The sequence below is a fragment of the Dendrobates tinctorius genome, unplaced genomic scaffold, assembly GCF_039654945.1.
Source record: "Dendrobates tinctorius isolate UK_male_01 unplaced genomic scaffold, ASM3965494v1 ptg000016l, whole genome shotgun sequence".
Classification (NCBI taxonomy): Eukaryota; Metazoa; Chordata; class Amphibia; order Anura; family Dendrobatidae; genus Dendrobates; species Dendrobates tinctorius.
The window spans coordinates 10,328,041-10,347,000 of NW_027361684.1; the positions used below are offsets into that span (position 1 = coordinate 10,328,041).

General features: G+C 46.8%; 1 protein-coding gene across 3 annotated transcripts in view; it reads left to right on the top strand.

The window, feature by feature from the left end:
* Window positions 1-18,960, top strand: part of CORO6 (coronin 6) — a 216,210-nt gene that overhangs the window by 120,724 nt on the left and 76,526 nt on the right. For all 3 annotated transcript variants that reach the window (XM_073565436.1, XM_073565437.1, XM_073565442.1), the window contains exon 2: window positions 16,400-16,607. In XM_073565436.1, coding sequence (XP_073421537.1) covers window positions 16,400-16,607 — 208 coding nt within the window. The remainder of the gene's footprint in view (window positions 1-16,399; window positions 16,608-18,960) is intronic.

Genomic DNA, 18,960 nt, shown 5'->3' on the forward strand with positions numbered 1-18,960 from the left:
CCGGCAGACAAAGGAAGTTCTTGCTGGGTTATGCACGTACCAAGGCCTTGACGCCACGAACAAAAACAGAGCTCAAATGATCGCGGCTCTAGTGCAGCTGGACAACGACCAGAATCCTGCGAGCGCAGAAGTTGGCCCAAGTGGCAATGGGGCTGCAGCAGAGGCTCCACTCATGAGCGCGGGCCCCACATTCAATCAGAGCACGCTGGACCCCTACCTGCAAGCGGCCTTGGACGCACTCCCTGCCGAAGACCGTGATGGACATCTGCAGCTGATCCAGCAAGCTCGAGAGAGAGCAGAGCAGCGAGCCGAGCGGGAGGCGGAGAGACGCGAGCGCCAAGCGGAGGCTGAGAGAGCCGAGCGCCAGGCGCAGAGGGCCCATGAACTGGAGGTACTCCAGCGGGGTGGGAATGCCCCCACAGCCCGAAGCAGTGAGCCCAGCAGCGTCCAGACTCCTAAACCCCGGCTAGAGCATTTTCCTATGATGGAAAAGGACGGGGACTTGGACACGTTTCTGCGAGCCTTTGAGAAAGCCTGCAGACAGTACCAGCTGCCTAGAGACCAATGGGCAAGGTACTTGACCCCAGGGCTAAAAGGCAAAGCCCTGGAGGCATTTGCTTCTCTTCCGCCAGAAGCCGATGACGACTATGACGCCATAAAGCAGGCGCTGATCGCCAAATACCGGCTGACACCTGAGGTATACCGAAAGAAGTTCCGGCACCTCCAACGTGGCCCACACGATAGCTACAGTGATGTGGTGCAAGGACTCAGGACCCACTTTGACCAGTGGATCCATGGACTGTCCGTTGAATCCTTTGAGCAGCTACGGGACCTGATGATCAAAGACCAGTTCCTGCATCTCTGCCCAGCTGAGGTCCGACAGTTCATCCTGGACCGCGAACCAACGAACGCGGACAAAGCGGCGCAGATCGCTGACAACTACGAGGCCAACCGGAAGCCCGAGACGCGGAGGCCAGTCACCACCAGCTGGAAAGGGGGTAAGCTTGCAACCAACCCCAGTGCCCCAGCTAGCCGTCCCTCCGGAGGCCCTGTCCCTGTTGCCAACAACAGGCCGGCTACTGACAGTCGCCTGTGTCACCACTGCAAGCGGCCTGGTCACTTCTCTTACACCTGTCCGGATAGGCCGAAGAACCCCCCAGCCAAGGCCCCCGGGCCCAACGCCTCTGTTCTTTTGGTGGGAGGTGTGGTTGGGAGGGCTGACGACAACGTTCAACCTGTTCAGGTGGGGGCCCGTCTTGCTACAGGCCTCAAGGACACCGGGGCTGAACGAACCCTCATCCGTCCTGGACTGGCGGCCCCTGAAGAGTTTGTTGAGGGGAAAACCCTGACTGTCACCGGGATTGGAGGCACCCGTTGTCCCTTGCCAGTGGCCCGGGTTTTTCTTGATTGGGGTGCCGGGAGCGGGTTGAGGGAGGTGGGAGTGTCTGAAAACCTGCCCACTGATGTTTTATTGGGGACTGACTTGGGGAGGATGGTTGCATACTATGTCCCTGACACCCTTCCCCAAACTGATAATAAGGGTAACGTTAACCCTGATGATGTTGATGATGGGAAACTGAATGTGTTACCTGCTAATGCCTTGATGAGTAATGATGTAACTAACAACCATTCTTTCCCCAGGTATGATGCTGATGCTGATGTGAATGTACCAAAGCAAACTGATAACCATTCTTCTCCTAGGAAGGATGATGATGATGTTGATGTATCTGTGCCGACTGAACCCGTTAACCCTTTCTTTGAAGCGGTAGATGTGTCCACAGGTACCGAAGTACTCAGTCCCGTCACTCTGCGGAGTGAGACGGCTGAGGAACCCCTGGCAGGAGTAAGCAACGGTGCTCAAGGAAATGGGGAGGTGCATGGGGACCATGAGGAAGGTAATGCCATGCAGCTGACCAGTGCCACCGAGGAAGGTAACTGGCCCATAAGTAGCCCTGCTCCTGAAGTGTTGGGGGTGGATGGGGAGGTAGAGCCCAGGGCAGCACCGGCTGGTGGGTCTGTAGAAATCCCCAGGGAGACAGCATACATAGCAGCTGTCACACGCAGTCAGAGTGCCCAGATCGCAGGTAACGCACTGTCTTCTGGACCCTCTGCTGCTACAGGAGAGACTGAACCAGAGGTGAACCCAGAGCCGGTTCCAGAGGGTCCCAGTAAAGGAGGTACCCTGACATCACTTCTGGCAGCCTCCAGCATGGAGTTCCAGGCTGCTCTGCACTCGGATGCCAGCCTGGAGAAATTGAGAGGTCTCGCCGAGACGCCCACCTCCAAGCCTGATAAGGAGAGGGTGTTCTGGGAACGAGGAAGGTTGTACCGGGAGACAGTACCCAGAGATCCTAAAAAGGAGTGGTTGAGGGAAAGACAGCTGGTCGTCCCCTATCAGTTCAGAACTGAGTTGTTGCGGATTGCCCATGAGATTCCACTCGCTGGACACTTGGGGATCAGCAAAAAAAGGCACGGCTGTCTCAACACTTCTATTGGCCCAAGATGGGGACAGATGTAACACACTACTGCCGCTCCTGCGCCACCTGTCAAAAAGTGGGTAAGGCGGGGCCTGCTCTTAAGGCTCCCCTTATTCCTTTGCCGGTGATAAAGGAGCCTTTCCAGAGAATCGCGGTGGACATTGTAGGACCGCTGTCCGTCCCCAGCAGCTCCAGAAAGCGATACATTCTCACCGTGGTAGACTACGCTACCCGGTACCCAGAGGCAGTAGCTCTGTCTTCAACCAGGGCAGATAAGGTGGCTGACGCACTGGTGACCATCTTTTCAAGAGTAGGATTTCCCAGGGAGATGCTTACCGATCAAGGGCCCCAATTCATGTCTCGCCTAATGGAGGCTCTCTGTGAGAAAATGCAGGTGACGCAGCTGGTATCAAGTCCGTATCACCCACAGACTAATGGTTTGTGTGAACGTTTCAACGGTACCCTCAAACAGATGCTCCGCATACTGGTTGAGACCCAAGGGCGCGACTGGGAGCGGTACCTCCCACACCTGCTGTTCGCTTACAGAGAAGTTCCGCAGGCCTCGACCGGGTTCTCACCCTTCGAGCTCCTGTATGGCAGGCGAGTCCGGGGACCCCTTGGGTTGATAAGAGAATCCTGGGAAGATGAGCCAAACCCCACAGAAGTGTCCATCGTGGATTATGTCATGCGCTTCCGTGACAAGATGCAGACCTTGACGCAGTTGGTGCATGACAACATGACGCAGGCTCAGGCTGACCAGAAGCGCTGGTACGACCAGAACGCCCGGGAGCGGACCTACCAGGTGGGTCAAAAGGTGTGGGCGCTGGTCCCTGTACCAACGGATAAGCTTCAGGCAGCCTGGGAAGGCCCGTACATCGTCCACCAACAGCTCAACCCGGTCACCTACGTAGTCACACTTGACCATGCTCGGGGTAGGCGCAAGGCCTTTCACGTCAACATGCTGAAGGCGCACTACGAACGTGAAGCTTGCGTCCTACCGGTCTGCAATCTGCCAGAGGATGGGGAGGAAGATCCCCTCCTGGACATGCTGGCCCAGGCCAAGGCCGATGGGTCCATTGAGGACATGGAGATAAGTGGTTCGCTAACCATATCCCAGCGGTTGCAGTTGATGGCCACCCTGGAACTCTTCCGGCCCGTGTTCACCAACCCTCCTGGGAGGACGGAGTTAGCGGTTCATGACGTGGACACCGGGAATCACGCCACATTACGGCGAACACCTTATCGGATCTCTGAAACGGTGCAACAAGTCATGCGCCAAGAGATCGATGAGATGTTAAGGCTGGGGGTGATTCGACGGTCAAAAAGCGCCTGGGCTTCACCTGTAGTCCTCGTGCCTAAAAAGGATCGAACCACCCGATTCTGCGTGGACTACAGGGGGCTCAACGCCATCACAACCTCTGATGCCCACCCAATGCCGCACATCGAGGATCTGCTCGAGCGGTTGACAAACGCCAACTACATATCCATCATGGATTTGAGTCGGGGATACTGGCAGATTCCTCTGAGCCCTGAGGCGCAGGAGAAATCCGCCTTTATCACCCCCTTTGGACTGTACGAGTCCACGGTCATGCCCTTCGGCATGAAGAATGCCCCTGCCACTTTCCAGCGGATGGTCAACCACCTGCTTCGGGGACTGGAGGAGTACGCAGTGGCGTACTTAGACGATATTGCCGTCTTCAGTTCCACCTGGGAGGAACACCTTCAGCACCTCCAGGAGGTGCTCAAGCGTCTTTACCAGGCAGGCCTGACCATCAAGCCGGGGAAGTGCCAGATAGGCATGCGCAAGGTCCACTACCTGGGGCACCGGGTAGGCGGGGGTTCCATTAGTCCGGAGCCAGAAAAAGTGGACGCAATCGTGTCCTGGCCCACCCCCAGGACCAAGAAACAGGTGAAGTCCTTCTTGGGCACTGCAGGGTACTATAGGCGGTTCGGACAGGACTATAGCGCCCTTGCCAAACCCTTGACTGACCTCACCAAGCAGAGGCTACCCCAAACAGTCAACTGGACAGATGACTGTGAGGCGGCTTTCCAAGCTTTGAAAGCAGCCCTGTGCAACTCTCCAGTGTTGAGAGCAGTCGACAGCAGTCGCCCGTTTCTGGTACAGACCGACGCCAGCGAGTTTGGCCTCGGTGCTGTGCTTAGCCAGGTCGATTCGGGGGACCAAGAGCACCCCGTGTTGTATCTGAGCCGGAAACTTTTGCCGAGGGAAGTGGCATACTCGACCATCGAGAAGGAGTGTCTGGCCATGGTGTGGGCACTGCAGCGTTTGCAGCCCTACCTGTACGGGCACGCCTTCACGGTGGTAACTGACCACAACCCTCTGAGCTGGTTGCACAGAGTGTCCGGAACCAATGGAAGGTTGCTCCGCTGGAGCCTTGCCCTTCAACAGTACGACTTCACTGTAAAACACAGGAAGGGCAGTGAAAACGGCAATGCCGATGGGTTGTCCCGCCGGGGCGAACCCGCTGAGGTGCGCATGGCCGATTACCGAGAGGTAATGCCTCCTTAGCGCCCTCTTAAGGGGGGAGGTGTGATGTACAATGTCTGTGAGGTATGGGGTTTTGTCCACAAAATATGATGTTTTCTGTTGTAACTTTCCAGAAAGATCCGGCACATATGACAATCCAGGCAGCTAGCTCTGCAGCTTCACCCCTCCTCCCTTCACACACACACAGAGCAGTGCCACCCCCCCTCCTCTACAGCCTGTGTTCGCACTAGTAATAGGAGACCCCCCTGCTGTTACAACCATTTGTTTCCTTCTCTCAGCTGAAAATGCGGGAAAAGGTCTTTGTTTGAAATAAAGGTTAGTAGTAAACCTTTAAGAGCCTGCCCTGCGAAAACCGTACCAAGTAGAGATATGAAAATCATATATTTGTAACCTGAGCGGTCCCAGCTTCGATACCGCGTATCTTTCGAAGTTCTACCCTGTCCAGAACATGAGATAGGATTTGCGCCCAAATGGACGGTCATATCGCATAGATGTTTGATGTTTTCTTGATAGGCTCATTACGCTGGGAAACATGATACCACTGATGAGTCCATACCAGCTTCTCCCATAAAGTTATAGCTAATCTAAGTTTTGTAGCCAAAACATAACTTGGATAAGAGAGGTGGTATCAACCCAGAATGCACCTCTCTGTGATGTCACATAGGAAAGTCTATAAGGCATTCCCTGGCAGAACCAGCTGAGAACAGCTCAAGTCGTCGCGCTAGAAAGACCCGCAGATGAGCGGAGAAGTGCAGCTCCGCCTCCACCCCCCTTAAAGCCGCATGGTCTGCCTAAGGAACAATATGGAACTGTGAGTGTAATCTCTTTGTTTTCTCCACTTTTATTTTATACCTGTACTGTACATATTTTATGTCTCAATTTTATAGCAACTTTTATCTGTAATCACTGTCCTCTTTCGGAAAATAAATGAAATAATTATTTAGATCTGTCTCCATGCTCTAAGAATCGAACTATACGCCTTTGATAGATAATCGCTACTAATTCAAGGGGTTTGCCACGGACCCTCTTAATTTAACACTGTGAACTAAGTAACCGTGACTGGTGGCAGCGCATTGTGCACGGCTATTGCGGCTTGCTGGCAGTCCAGAAGGGTCTTATATTGCTGAATAAGGGTCTGCGGCCACAGCATTGATAATTCCCTTACTGCAGAAGCCTAATTGCCGGTTCACAACAGGCAGCCCGTCCGGCGACCAATTATCCTAGGTGCAGTTCCCTGACTGACCTGAGGGTAAGGGGGGGCGCCGGAGAGCTGCGAGTTCCAAAGTGGAACTGAGAAAGTGGGATATACATAAATCCCCGCAGTACTTGGAAGGTTGATAGCAGTGGTGGGGCATCCAAAATAACCCCCCCCTGCGGCAAATTGTAGAGTGAGAGTAGCTTGCTGGATATTTTGGTCACATGGTGCCAGTGGTGGGATAACTAAGATAAGCCCCAACTGTGCCTGTGATAGCCGTGTGCCGGCAGTGTGTCTCGTCCCTCCGTCCGCTGATACACCCGTGTCAGTGGTGGGACTGTGACATAGTGGTGACACAGGGTCCGCTGTCCGTCGCATATTGGTGGCAGCGGGACCCCCCGTTAGTCGCCCGTATTTGGACGAACGGCCGTGGGCTGTTCGTCACAGGTACATTTTTTGTTTTTCCCGGATACACCCTTTAAGTTTAACTTTGGATAACTATGATCATAGCATAATCCAATTCCTTCAGATCCATCTTTGTGTTTTATGTACATGACATAACATGGTAAAAAATTCAGTTATAAAATTTCAATGAATATTTTATATTAATAATAGAACAAGCTTTTAACATTTTTCTTTTTCCATTTTATTAGTCAGGTTTGGATGGCATTTGACTTTATGTGAGTACAAGTTGTAAACCTTTTATATGTTTTTTCTCTGTAAACGCAAGGACTACTTAACCTAAGACTCTAAAATATTCTACAGTGTCGCCTTCTTGAGCAGTATAAATATTTATTTCAGACTTTTATTGTCTTCTAACCTAATTTTAATGTCCTGCCTTTCAGTGTATACCTTGGTTACATAGTTTTACTGGACCCAGATGACCCAAGCTGGCAAACATGTCTGGTTAGACACATTCCTGGAATTCAGCTAAAATGATTTGTTCACAAGGATTGGTGGCGGGGCTATTATGCTATTCATCTGTACAACTGAAAACTACAATAATCCACCGAGATAGGAAATCAAGCACTTAGATAGTATCAATAGGTATTTCCAGTCTTGTTGCCATACATTATTTTCTGCGCATTCAACAACTGGAGGTTATAATAAAGCAGATTGGGTACAGAACTGCATCACTGATTGCCTTCTAAGGTTACTCTCAAATTAGGAAAAATCATCAATAACTATCAATATTTACCTCTTTATATTTACCTGTTTAAGAGGATTTTGGTAAAGGATCTTCAGATCAGTAGTGCTGAAGAACAGTTCTAAAAGTTCTAGGATAGCAAGCCAGGCTTAAACACAACCTTAGAATGATTATGGAGGTCCACAGTGATTATGGAGGTCAACAAAGTTGTATTGGTGTTCTGCAGTAAAATTTTGACTTGCCCCAATGTTTCTTCTGAATAACAAAAGTTTTATCTTAACAAACTACCATGTAGGACTCATCATGAATTTTTGGGGTTCTTTGTACTAATGGGAGAGTAGTTCCATGAGGATGGGACTCCAGCACCAAATGAAAAAAAAAATAAAACATATTTTTTACTGTGCAGTTAAAAGCATGGTGAGAAAAAAATCCCAAAAAGATAAAAAAGATTAATGATCCATAAGCTTACGCGTTTCAGGTTAGCAACCTTTACTCATACTCAAACAAGGTCTACTCTAGGGTTCCTATGTGAATTCAAGTAGTTTTCACACTGAAGTGTTCTCGCTGGAAGGTGAGCTGATTACCATGTTTTTTCTCCTGCTCTATCTTTGGATTAAGCTTTTAATTTTCGGACAGTCTCACGCTATCTTCAAGCATCTTTTAAAGCAATGAAGATTTCACAGTGGATTCTATGATCAGCCCCAAACTGGAGTCTATGTTTTTTTGCACTCTGACCAATGTTATTAAATGAGTCAGTACTCATCTGCGATTTTTTTCTTAGCTCATACCGCACTGAGAAAAAATTGCAGCAGGCTGCAATTGTCTGCGAGAAAGGAATCTCACTTGCCAGTGGGTGCAAGAAAAAAATTGCATGGCACATGGGCCATGTGTGTGCCATCTGATTTTTACACACACATCTGAAAGGAAATCCAACATTTCAACAGCCAAGTACAGTAAATTCACAGCCTGAAATCAGAGTACAATAGATAGATGTATAGAATAGATAGATATATAAAATATATAGATAAAATAGATAGATGTAATGTAGAAATTTAATGTCACAAGCACCCTACATATAGTAAACTAGTACCCTTTAGTGCCTTTCATGTGTGTTTAGCTAATGGGTGTTTAGCTTTATTTAACCTATTAAATAAACAAATTATTTTAAAAAATGGGCATGAGGTCCCCCCTACTTTTAATAACCAGCTAAGAGAAAGTAGACAGTAATGAGCTGTTCTTATTAGTCTGGGAAGGGGCCTTTAACCATGGAGCTTCTCAGCCTATTAACATCAGCTTGTAGCTGTCTGCTTAGTCTTTACTGGTTATTAAAAAGGGGGGAACCTAAAAAATTGCATGGGGTCCCTCCTATTTGTAATAACTAGCAAAGGCTAAGCAGACAGCTGCCTGCTGTTATTAATAGGCTGGGAAGGCCCATGGATATTGTTGGCCTCTCTCCAGTCTAGCAAGACTATGAGGATTATGTGGGGCCCTAGTCCACTAGCCGAAACCGCATGGACCAGGGATTATCCCACTGAATGCCCACTCTCCTTTTAGCATGGACATAATCCTACTCAGACAACACAAAAACAGTTTGGAAATACTTTATTGAACCACAAAACAGGCAAATAACACATAGAACAGTTTCAGCAAAATACCCAAGATGGTGCAAAATTACAGATTCTTACCCTTCCGCTGACTCAAAGGGATAAGAGCAACTATGACTTCAGAGCTTCCAGGGCTGACTACTCCCACCTGTGTCATGCATAGAGAGGCGGTAAAGGCAAGCTTAGGAAGCTGAAAGTCCATTGAGGTACAAGGTCAGGTGACCAGAAGGTCACAACCTGGCTTCTCCGAACATCTCCATGGAGCCAGGTGGAAGGGGGGTCAAAACCTTGTCTTTCCCAAATGTATCCATTGGGCTCAGGTGACTGGTGGGTCCAAATCCTGACTACCCCAAATGTATCCATGGGGCTCAGGTGACCGGTGGGTCCAAATCCTGACTACCCCAAATGTATCCATGGGTTCAGCGATGGTCAATGGAGCAGATCTATTTTCTTTCAGCCAGGGCCATGGTTCATTAAACTAATATCCTGTAGCATGCCAAATCTGGGTCCCTCTTGATGGAACCATGATGTTCTGGCTGCTGTCTTGTAGAGTGTTCCTGGTTGTAGTTTTGTAAAGAATCTCTGTTTTTTTATCTCTTGATCTCTGGATGTCTTGTAAAGGGATATGTCTTTTTTATAGTTCACAATGGTTCTTCAAGCCCTCAATCACAGGTCAAGGGAAGGGGTGATGAGGTTGTAAGGGAGGGACAGGACTGTAGTCATGACCCAAATTACTACAATATCTATGTCCAGTCCTTCCCCTACAGAAAACTGTACTCTTCTCTTCAGCGTACCTGCATCTCCAAATTCAGCTCTCTCTTGGCACTTCCCAGGCAACGACGGTCCCTCTTCTAGGCGACCCCCAGCCATGGTGACACAGTCCAAGTTAACATTTTCTTTACTGAATACTTCACACATTACATCCATAGTTGGTACATTGTGACATTCACTTGTTTCCTCATCTTTCCCTTTCTGGCTTGCGCTTCTGTGCAGAAAACGCCCTGACCGAACCGTCCAAGACTGCTCCCCAGTTCCTTCCTGGCCTGATCTCGCCATGATGACAATTCCTTCTGCCTGTTTCGCCCCAGACTCGATATCAGTCACCATGTTTGGCTGCCTCTGGTAAAGCATCCGGCCCGTATGTACCGATCTTGTCGAAGCTCCAACTTCCTTCATCTCCTCAGTCCAGCCGACTCCTGCCCTAAAAGCATCTGCCCAGTCAATAAGTCGCCACATCTTTCCTTTCTTGTTCTGGCCCACTGCTATGACACACAGTGGCCGTGAGTAACGTGGGCTGCAGCACTTTGCTGTTGCCTGGCTGCCAAGCTGTCCAGGCCTATAGCCAATGTGGACACTAGGGCACTCTGGCCCCGTCTGACTTCCCTCTTACTACCCAGCAGCCCCTCCTACAATTAACCCTCTATAAATATCCTATCAGCTATACCTATAAGGCCCACTAGTATGCCCCCATCTAGTGGCCCACAATAGAACTACACTTATGTATAAGAACTATCTACTAAAGTGCCCTCATCTAATGTCCCCAAAAGGATGCACTGACTTAGCCTCAGGTGTACATTACTTTACAATATAAACGCAGTCTCAAGAGCATGGTAACACATATACAAATGTAGCAGTACCAGCAAAGTGAGCGGTAATACATCTTCATATGTAGCAGTACCGCAAACATTCAACATAAACATTATCAATATTAGCAATATGTACACATTAACAAATATCAACGGTAGTTAAAGGAAGGGAAGCAAAGATGACATTATATCTCACCCCCTTACAATGTTAACCCGCATTGTTTGATTATAGTTTATCCTTCAATCTTTACAAGTCAACAAACTGCATTGCCTGGTATAATGTGTAATCACCATATCAGCAAACATCATTGTTCAGTGACCCTTCCTCATTGTTTTGCAAGGATAGCAGACAATAAGCTGTAGTGTGATGTACTGTGTGCAATTCATATGGCGTCTTGTGCTTGGGTGCGAGGAAAAACACAGGAGACTCATTAGGCACCCTTAGACCTATGACTAAGGGTGCCTTTGTGCACCAGAAACGCGTCAGGTATTTTTTGCAATTTAATATGGCATATTAGCCTAATAAAGTTTTTTTCATTTATGCCGGTGTGCTGAACGAACTTTCTTCTTCTTGTGGACATCTGCTGTGCTCACCAGCGAATTCGCGCACCCACCTGTGGATTAATGAACTCAGCCCAAAGTGGTTCTCATTTGGATGTGATGCAAGTTCCCAGTCCTCCCTCTCCTACACCCAGACAGAGTCAACCCAGAGTTTGATGGAAAGGAAGCAATGAGAATTGTTCTTCTTACAGCTCAGCTGGGACACCGCTGAGGAAACTTGAAAAATTGCAGCGTTGACGCAGAGTTTAAGTCTGAGAAATCAATATCTATAGCTGCAGATCTCTCTGGAGCCTGAGGCTCGGACATGATAGACCTCCTCTCGCAACAGTCAAAGTGAATGACTGCCGCAGTAGTCTTACGAGAACGGCTGGGGCAGTTTATAATGAAGTGCCCTGCCTTACCGCAGTAGAAACATAGATTTTCTTTTAGGCGATGTTCTTTGCGTGCATCACTAACCTGTCTCTGTACTGAGTCCACCTGCATGGGTTCAGGTTCTGGTTCCCGTGTGATCCTACTCAAAGGTTCCTTAGCTGGGGAGGAAGGTAGGAAAAAGTTACTGCGATTACTTTCAAACCATCTCTCCTGTCGGCGTTCAGTAAGACGAGCATCGATACGGATGCAGTAGTTAATAAAGTCACCTAACGCAGTGGGAGGGTCTCAACGAACAAGTTCCTCCTTTATCAGAGGAGACAAACCTTTCCGAAAAATAGATTTTTTGGCTGAAGTGTCCCAAGTGGTATCGAGAGCCCATCTCCTGAAATCCAAGGCATATTCGGCTACTGAGCGCTTACCTTGGCGCAAAGTTAACATGGCTGCTTCAGCTGTTGCACCACGGTTGGGGTCATCAAACACCTGCCCCTTGGCTGAAATGAAAGCATCAAGATGATTCAAACATTCATCCTCAGTTTCAATCAGAGGGTTTGCCCACATCAGAGCCTTGTTGGTAAGCAGCATGATTATAGTAAGTACTTTGGATCGTTCAGTGGGAAATTGTGAAGCATGTGCAGAGAAAAACAGGTTGCATTGGTTAATAAATCCCCTGAATTTTTCACGTTCACTGCCAAAACGAAAAGGGGGTAACTTGGGGATCCCAGAACTCGGGGTTATGGCCGGAGCCTGGACTCGTTCCTCTAAAGCCTCAATCCTGACTTGTAAATCCTGAGTAGTTTGGCCAAAAGCCTGAAAATTGCGATTAGTAAGTTCCTGCAGGTTTGCAAAGCGGGTTTTTAAAGTCTGTATATCTGCAAGGATTGTATCAGTCACTCCCCACAACTCCTTGATGCGAGCCTCCATCTTCCAGATCCCGTAAGGCAAAAGTACTGGAAGGAAAAAAAAAGAAGCACACAAGTGTTTACCTGTGGTAACACTCCAGAGTGAAAAGAAGGGAATGCGCTCACCTGGAATGGTTGTGAGAAGTCACAATCACTGTCATCACAGAATAAATAAACATATCTGACATCCACGGTCACGGCAGACACGGCCTTCCCAGATCCAGCAGACACCAACGTTGGCTTCAGAATCTTGTGATGTACTGTGTACAATTTATATGGCGTCTTGTGCTTGGGTGCGAGGAAGAACACAGGAGACACAGGTGTGATTAGAAAGGACTTGTATTACTTCATACAAGTAGCCAAAAGGGTTCACACAGTTTGCAGATACAGAGGCAGGAGACAGAGCAGGCCAGAGTAAACATTAAGCACAGCAGAACTTCCACAACAGGTTCATGGTCTCTCTCTGTTACTTCCCTTGCAACTGTGGATTTATCAGGCAGCAGGTTTCCAGTGTCCACAAGTGTTCAAAAATTCCTCAGCAGGAGATGGCTGGAGTACCAAGTCCAAGACTTCCAGGAGCAGGTCACAGGCTAACTGCAGACTTGATTCTGAAGCACTGATTGCTCAGCTGAGGCTGATTAAGAGGCAAGAGGGAGAGAATCAGGGCAGGAACATGAAAGCTGGAAACTCCATAGTAACTGAGGGCAAGATAGCTGCAGCAGGACAGAAAGCAAAATGGCCAACGGAAAAAACTGAATTTCAAAAACATGACAAAAAACTATGAGAACCTTACATGTGGGAGCTGATATAAGAGGTAAATAACAACCATTCATCAATTTACAAATATCAATTCATCCTACAAGAAGAGTCAACATAAAGATAACAGTCTATGCCTCCTGGCTTACTGAAAATAGACATCTGGATAATTAAGATTAAATGCTGTGTCGTCATTGAGACTGGTATTTCGTACATTTTTTATGCCAGTCTTAATGAAAAAAGAACTTAAGTACGATGCGCTTAAATCATTAAAGTGTTGCTCCAATACTTTTACATTGATAATCTATCCTAAGGATAGATCATTCTTATTAGACCTCTGGGGTTCCAACCCTTAGCACCCCCACCGATCAGCTGTTCCCAATGCCGGCAGTAGCGGGATATTAGCAGTTTTGGAGCAGAACAGCAAAACTTCATCAACTGTATAGTGACCATGGCCAAGTATTGAAGATTCACTCCTATTTATTTGGCAGTAGTCACTACAGAATTAATGAAGCTGTACTGTTCTGCTCCGCAACTGCTAACATCCAGTCGCCCGACAATGAGAACAACTGATTGGTGTGAGTGCTAAGGGTGGGAACCCCAGTGACCTGATAACAGTAAAAATAGTGGAGGAATCCTATAAAAGGCGTGTGCATTATACTGAATAAGGTGCACTTCCGCATTCAGCCCTGACACACTGTCCGTATAACACACAGCTATGACACATTGGCCGTATAATGCACACAACTCTGACAAGATGGCCGTGTACCACACACAGCTCTGACACAGTGGCCGTATATTGCACACAGCCTGACACACTGGCCGTATACCGCACATTGTGCTCACACATTGGCCGTATACTGCACACAGCCCTGACACATTGGCCGTACACCATACATTGTACTCACACACTGGCCGTATACTGCACACAGCCTTGACACATTGGCAATACTGTATACTGCACACGACATGCACTGGACAAATACAGCACACAATCACTGGACATACTGTATACTGTACACAGCACTCACACCTTGTACACAGCACTCACACCTTGCACATGTAAGGGGAAGGAACTAACTTAACTAGGCATGTCTCCTCCCTGAAGGGTCCAAAATCGTCGTGGCTGTCACCTATATTGCGGGGTAGAAAGCTTGAGACTCCAGACTGTACTCTGTGTTTGAGAAAAGGGGGCGTGGCTAAGCGGACAGAGCTGCAGCGGGCGAGTGACCAGACAGTTTGGACGGGACCTTCGGGCGCACGGGATGCCTGTGAGATAAAATCAACTGGGAGGCGTCTGGACAGAGCAAAGCAGAGCCTGGGACGACAGAGCGCTTTGACAGGAGACCGTCGATTGAGTACCACTCAGACACCGCTGTCCTAGCTGAAATCACTGCCCTCGGTGCGACCGCTGACACAGCCGACAATGCTGCCACAGCTGCCCCGCCTGACAGTGCTGACAGTGAGAGACAAGGTCTCTGAATGGGACTTAGGCGTGTGTTGATTTGGCACAGCGAACCCGGGCCGCCCATTGTAAACTGTGTTTGGGCAGTGCTGCAAGTCTCCGTACTGTTGGGACACTCACCGCTGAGGATAAGGATGTGTCCCTCTTCATCACCTCATCTGCTGGACCCAAGACCCGTATCAGGATCCCGAGGATTCGCCGCCATCGTCAGAACCTCGGGAGGACACCGCCAATGTCAAAAGATACTACATCATTTACCTTAGGATTGTTACAGACCCCCGCTGCGATGCAATCTAGGCAGCACCAGTCACAGACTAAAGTTCAACGGTGACTGGCGCCTGAGCGATAAGTTATATTTTATTGTATTGTCGGGTTTACTTGTCCCTGTTCCTTAAGTTATCCCCATTAGCCTTTTGCTATATTAGGAAATATTATCCCTCCGTTTCGTCCCTGCGTGGAGGTTCTACTGTATATTAAACAGCCTCCCGTCTCTTCCTGAACAGCCGCGCACAGAGGACTAAGTGCACAGGAATAGATGGGAGGGCGAGAGGCTGAGAAAGCGGCACTATTCAGCCTCCACAGATCTGTGCAGGCCTCTACCCCTTATCTCTGTTTCTAACTGCAATCTGGCAGGAGAGCGTGCAGGAGCGAGAGGGAAGGGGGGAGCTGTCCCCACTACTATCTGCTGGCCGGCGCCCTGTGCGACCGCACAGGTGGCACATAGGTAAGGCCGGCCATGCCTATATATGCAAATACCAGAGATTTCAATGAATAAAATACAAGTTATACTTAATCTTTTCCATCAAATCGTTATATCATTCTGCTCAGCTTCTTCTCTAAATCATACTGTCCCTGTGGACATGTACATGACTGCATGTACAATGCGAGAGGTTCACTTTAAAGGAGAAGCCACTACTGAGCAGCTCACCTATGTTACCAATGACTTTAAGTATTGTGCCTCTTCATGAGTGCTGATATGGTAATTCCTTTTGAACATGTAACCGCCAAGCCTAGGTGGCGCTTTGGGAAATAGTAAAGATATATGAATTAAAGGGGTTTTCTCAAGTTGTGTGTTCATCAGATCACAGCTCTGGGGTCTACTTACTTCCTTGTTGATTAGTGGTGGGAGCAGTCACTCCTCCTTAAGTGACAGTCCTGCTTCCTACTGCTGAGCTTTTGCTATTGTGACACAATAATTGACTGTCATCTGAAGTATACACTGTTGTCATTATATTTCCATGTAGAGATAACAGATCCTTTCAACAAGGCTTGGGAAAGAGAGAGCAGTGAACAGGAGAACTGCTCTGGAAACAGCTTATGCTGAGGGCACAGATAGAGACCTGACTGGGATCTTAGGAGTTAACTCCTCAATCTAGAATAAAAATATTGCACATTCTTGGCCATGCTCTTGTCGGCCTTCTCCTTGAAAACAAACTGTACACTATGTAAGATAAATGCTCTCATAGCAGGAGAATGACAGCAGATACGGTAGAAAAAGCAAACTAACAGCAAACTTGCATATTTTCATGATGTCTAAAGAAATGCAATAACATAAGACCGCCACTATGATAACTGTATCAGAAAGTTCCTTTAGGGATGAACATACCTTATGGCCAAATCTCTACTTTTAGGATTCCTGGGTCATCAATATAACAGCACATGTCTACTTTGCATAACCAATGGCTATAGGTAGTTGTATTTTTATTTTGTGGTTCAGCACGGTCTTATGTTTGTGGTAACACTGGTTACAAAGCTCAAGTTTTATATATGAACAACATGTTATCATGTGGGAGTATAATCACTCATCTATTACTTTTTAATTATACAGAAATTCCACAATGAGCCGAAGAGTGGTGCGCCAGAGCAAATTCAGGCACATTTTTGGCCAGCCTGTAAAAGCAGATCAAATGTATGAAGATATCCGGGTATCAAAGTTAACATGGGACAGCTCTTTTTGTGCTGTAAATCCTAAATTTTTGGCCATCATCGTGGAATCTAGTGGTGGAGGGGCATTTATAGTATTACCGTTAGCTAAGGTAAGTTACATTACAAAAGCACAATACATAATAACAATGCATGGATGTCAGCTATATCAAATAATTATCCTTAAAAAAAAAATCAAAAGAATGGTCGTTCTTGTCCGATACTGACATGACTTGTAAGAAACAGTACTTAGTGGGAAACCACTTGTCATCTTGTGTTGTGCATGGATCAGCACACCTCTATTGAGAGTAGATCTGAGCATTAAAGACTGCCAGCGGGTGATGACTGCAGCAGCGGCAAAGGATGGCGCTCCTCATCATCCATGACAATTCTATCAACAAACAGTTCCTTTTTGTCTCGGGTGCTGACTTGAAAGATGTTCCCTTGGACCAGAGCACTTAAAAGTATTGATCATTTTTTTTTACTGTATTAATAGAACATCTCCGAAACGAGTTGTTCTGTTAACTTAATAAAAAATATAAATACTTTGAATTGTTCTTATTCAAGGAAATGTCTTTCAAGGTAGCACCAAGGCACTTTTTGTGTACAGAGATATTAAATTATTATTGAGAATATGATGACTACTTTTCTAAAAAAATTCTAAATTTTAAAATAGAAAAAGTTCAACATGGTTACTTTTTTCTAGGAAACACCCCATTTGGTTGTTTTCGGTATTGTAGCTGAGCTCCACCTACAATCAGTGAATAAGTTTCATGCTGTTTTTGAAAGGAAGCAGACATTTTTTTTCTAATTCTGTACAACCCTTTGATAGAGATCAAGTCCACAGAATGTCTCTCTATAAAGTTACCTAAACAACCTTTTGTGAACATTTTCTCAGTACATAATAGGACAGTGGCTCTTCCTTAGGATAGGTCATCAATGTCTGATCGGTAGTGGTGTGACACCCAGCAACCCCGCCAATCATCTGTTCCTGGTGTTGGCCAGAACTGTTCATTCAAGGAGCTGCACAGCACAACTCCATTGATGGAATAGTGGCTGCAGTGGGGTACTGCACATATACCCTCTATTGATTTGAATAGGGGTGGATGTGCAGTACCCATCGATTGCCACTAGACAGTCAATGAAGCTGTGCAGGTCCGTAACTGAGCAGTTCTGGCTGCCACCAACACCAGGAACAGCTGATCGGCAGGTGTGCTGGGTGTCGCACCACCGATAAGACATTGAAAACCTATGCTAAGGATAGGCCATCAATGTTAACGTCCCGGACAACCCTTTAAAACATGTAAAAACTCAATACATGTCATTGAAACTCAATAACAAGTTAATAATAATAGTTGTATTGATTATTTGGGCATTTAGGAAATGTCTTTAATATAGGACTAAAGAAGTCTTCATGCTGACCAATAATGGCCATTACTTTCAAGAGTTTAGTCTACGCTCAGTCTTTCCCTGCTAATGGGCCAAAAGATTTCTGCACATTGACAAAGTGCTATTAACCTTGTACTAGGACACCACATCAGAAATGTAAGCCCCGCTGATTCTTTTCAAGCATGTTCCATCCATATATCAAGTTCAACTTTAAAGGCCTCATTGCAAAGAAGTCATTTACACTTGGAACGTGAACTATTTATAGTGAGCTTACTGGAGAACGGCATAATGCAAATCTGACTTTGGGGTGATGTAATAGCAAACTGGCAACACTGGCTACATTAAGTGGCCGCTCATTCAGCTTCTCACTTACAAGTTTAATAGTTTTCTGGCCATCAAGTGGACAATCGCATTTTTCGCTCATGCTTAAACTACTTCAGATTTTATTAGAATCCAATATAGTTATGTAATACTGTGTAGAGTATGGAAGAAACCAGAAAAGGAAGAAATGAAGGCGAAGAAAGAGCACATACTCCAGTGTTGGTGTAGCCCAAGAAGCTCTCAAACCAATTACCCACCACTGTCCAGCAGATATACCTGGAGTAACCCCCAAACCGTCCCTTTCCATGAAGAAGCATCTAATCTTACACAGCATTGTATGACGAAAAAAAATCCCTATCCTTACCTCCATTGGTGCTTCAGTGGCTTTCTTGACTGTTCTCCTGCCAGTGTCTATATAAACGAGCATTCGATTGTCTGCTGAGAAGAAGTGTAATTGACGGATTACTATAATTTACTCCATAAATTTGCGTAAATTTGGCTCAGACCTGGTGTAGATTTTAGTTTCAGGCCCATATTCCGTCTAAGAGGCTCCAAATCTTTGAAGGTCCCTGTGCATCTTACTCCAGTATGTTCTGTTTAAGACTTGTATATAAAACACTCTTAGAATTCCCCACTATGTATTTTCTATAATGACATTCTGTTTTGAAGGGAATGTATATTCAGGAAAGGTCTTACTTGTTAAATCAGGTTTTTATACTAAAGAAAAGACTACATGTTGTTTTGAGGTCTAGCCAC